Here is a 2568-nt window from a genome sequence, read left to right as displayed (position 1 = left end):
TCGGCGGGCAGCTCGCCCTCGCCCGCCACCCCCACCTCGCGCGCAAGCCGAAGCGCCTACTCCCACCCACGCACCAGCTGACGACTCGCCGCCCGCCTCGCCCCGCCCCTCGCGATCGAGGCGGCACGCCAGCGGCAGCAGCTCCGGGAAGCGACTCGACCAGACCTAGTCAGGGGGGGAGCCCCCCGGTGAGTCGCTCCAGCGGTGAGCAGCTCCAGCGGCCAGCGGCCTCCGGTTTGGCAAGCAGACCTCGACGTACAGCCCTGGCACGCCGGGCAGCAGCCGGCGCAGCCTCGGCGGCAAGTCGGCGCGATGGTGCCACGAGTTGCGCACGAAGCGGAGGAGCGCGCGCGCCGAGTCGGGCGCATAGCCCCGCCTGCTGACTCAAGCAATCCGCAGTTGGTGACTGTTGGAGAGCGCTTCACGCACCGGACGCGCAACCGCGCCGTCTCGACCCCTCCGCCAGCAGCGACGCGGGGACGCGCTCGCCCCACGGCTGCCAGCCCAACCGCGCCGCCTCCGCCTCGAAGAGGCGCAACGCGGCCGACACGGCGGCGGGCACGGCGGGCGCCTCCGGCTGCGCGCTCGCCAGCACCTCCACTGCGTCAGACACCTCGAGCAGCAGCCGCAGCTGAATTAATTACTCGTTATTCATTGATTACTTAGGCGGAGAGGAGGACACATCGAGCAGCAGCCGCATTCACTATTCTTAATTAATAATTACTATTAAATTAATTAGTGACACCTCGAGCAGCAGCCGCAGCCTGCTGGAGCCGGACCAGAAGAAGGGGTGGCGCAGCACGTCCGCCGCGGCGCACCGGCTCGCGGGCAGCGGCTCGAGCACCTGGAGGAGCCAATCAAGGATGGCGAGGAGCGGGTGAGGAGGCTCGCCCGCTCGCCTCCGGCTCGGGTGCGCCGACTGGAGCAGCGCGTGGAACTCGCCGACGCGGCCGCGCGCCTAATTAACTAGGTTCGTCTTAATTATTAATTAATTAGGTGGAACTCGCCGGCGCGGCCGCGCGCCGCGACGCGGCTCGCGCACTCGCGCGGCAGGCAGAGGGGAGGGCGGCAGCCGCGCGCGATGTTGAGCTCGATCTCGATCGGCCCGCCTAATTCATTCATCGGCAGTTAATTAGTGGCTGATTCGGCGATGTCGATCTCGATCTCGATTCGCCCGCCCGGGTAAGGGTGAGACCCACACAGCGCCGCGTGCAGCAAACAGCCGAGCGAAAACACGTCCGCCGGCCTCGCGTCGCGCCGCTCGCCGCACCCCTCTCCCTCGCCGCCGCCTCCCTCGCCGCCGCCACGCTCGCCGCCAGCGGCGCTGCGGCGGCCCAGCTGGCTCCGGTCGGCGGCGAGGAGAGGGCGCAGCAGCTCGGGCGCCGACCAGCCGCGCGAGCCGAACCTAATGAATTAATTATTACTAACCTAATCAGTCATTATTGATTAGGATCTCGCCGACCAGCCGCGCGAGCCGGACCCGAGCGAGGCGGTGGAGGAGGCGTGCGAGAGCGGGCTCGAGAGGCCGGCGTGCACCTGTCCTCAGCTGGAGGTGTGAAGAGGCGCTCCTCACACCTGCAGGCCGGGCAAGCCTTCACGTGCACCGACGCAGCGAACCCAAAGTCCGAGAGCTTGGCGACGCCGGCGGCGGAGAGGAGGACGTTGGACGGCTTGACGTCGCCTAGTTAACTGATCATTGATGCTTAACTAATTAGGCGGAGAGGAGGACGTTGGACGGCTTGACGTCGCCGTGGGAGAGGCCGTGCGCGTGCAAGTGCGCCAAGCCCCGCACCTGGCGGAGGCGCGCCGTGGACGCGTCAGAGGGCGTGTCCCAGCCGCGTGCGAGTGCGCCGAGCTCTCTCGCCGTCTGCGCGAGCAGCTGCAGCCCGTCCGTTGCAGGGCGCGGGTCCTCCCCCCCCTCCTGCGCCTCCCCGCCTCGCCGCCCGCCCTCCCCTCGCCGGCGCGGGCTCGGCGCGGCGCCGCCCGCACGCCTCGCCGCCTCCGCCACCGCGCGGGAGAGGGGCGACTCCGGCTCCTCCGCCTGCAGGAAGGTTCCGAGAAGGCTCGTGCTCGGCTCGAGGAGCGGGCGAGGGCGGCCCCTCCCCACACCTCGGACGCGGCGGCGCGGATGGAGGGAGGAGGAGGGCGACAGTCTGGCAGAGGGTCGTGCGTCGCGTCGATCCACTGGGCAAGCGTCATCACTGCCGCCTGACGAGCCGACGAGGCGAGTAGGCTTCTCCGGGACCGCTGTTAATTAATTAATAAACTAATTAACTCATTAATTGGTTGAGTGGGCTTCTCCGCGACCGCTGTTAATTAATTAATAAACTAATTAACTCATTCATTGGTTGAGTGGGCTTCTCCGGGACCGCTATTAATTATTAATTAAAGAATTAACTACCTAATTAGTCGTCTAGGGTTAGGGCTCGGGTTAGGGCTCGGGTGAGAAACCTCGAGGGCGAGGTAGACAAAGGGGCCTAGAGCACACTCCCCGAGGCGTGACGCGTCTCTGCCGGCCCGGGGGCTAGGGTTGGCCCGGGGGCTAGGGTTGGCCCGGGGGCTAGGGTT

The 2568-nt window shown here is 67.1% G+C and overlaps 1 protein-coding gene across 1 annotated transcript; it reads right to left on the bottom strand.

Moving 5' to 3' along the window:
- Positions 1-165: 165 nt before the first annotated feature.
- Positions 166-2199, bottom strand: EMIHUDRAFT_213286 (hypothetical protein; the record flags this gene model as incomplete). The annotated part of the gene is made up of 5 exons (XM_005764967.1): positions 166-376; positions 456-613; positions 746-958; positions 1605-1681; positions 2151-2199. 5 exons carry the CDS (start codon positions 2197-2199, stop codon positions 166-168), a joined length of 708 nt encoding a protein of 235 aa, XP_005765024.1.
- Between the last annotated feature and the right edge of the window lie 369 nt (positions 2200-2568).

Source organism: Emiliania huxleyi (genome assembly GCF_000372725.1).
Source record: "Emiliania huxleyi CCMP1516 unplaced genomic scaffold EMIHUscaffold_57, whole genome shotgun sequence".
In the NCBI taxonomy this organism is placed as follows: domain Eukaryota; phylum Haptophyta; order Isochrysidales; family Noelaerhabdaceae; genus Emiliania; species Emiliania huxleyi.
The sequence above is the reverse complement of the archived record's forward strand: the minus strand, read 5'-3'. Positions and strand labels throughout refer to the sequence as shown.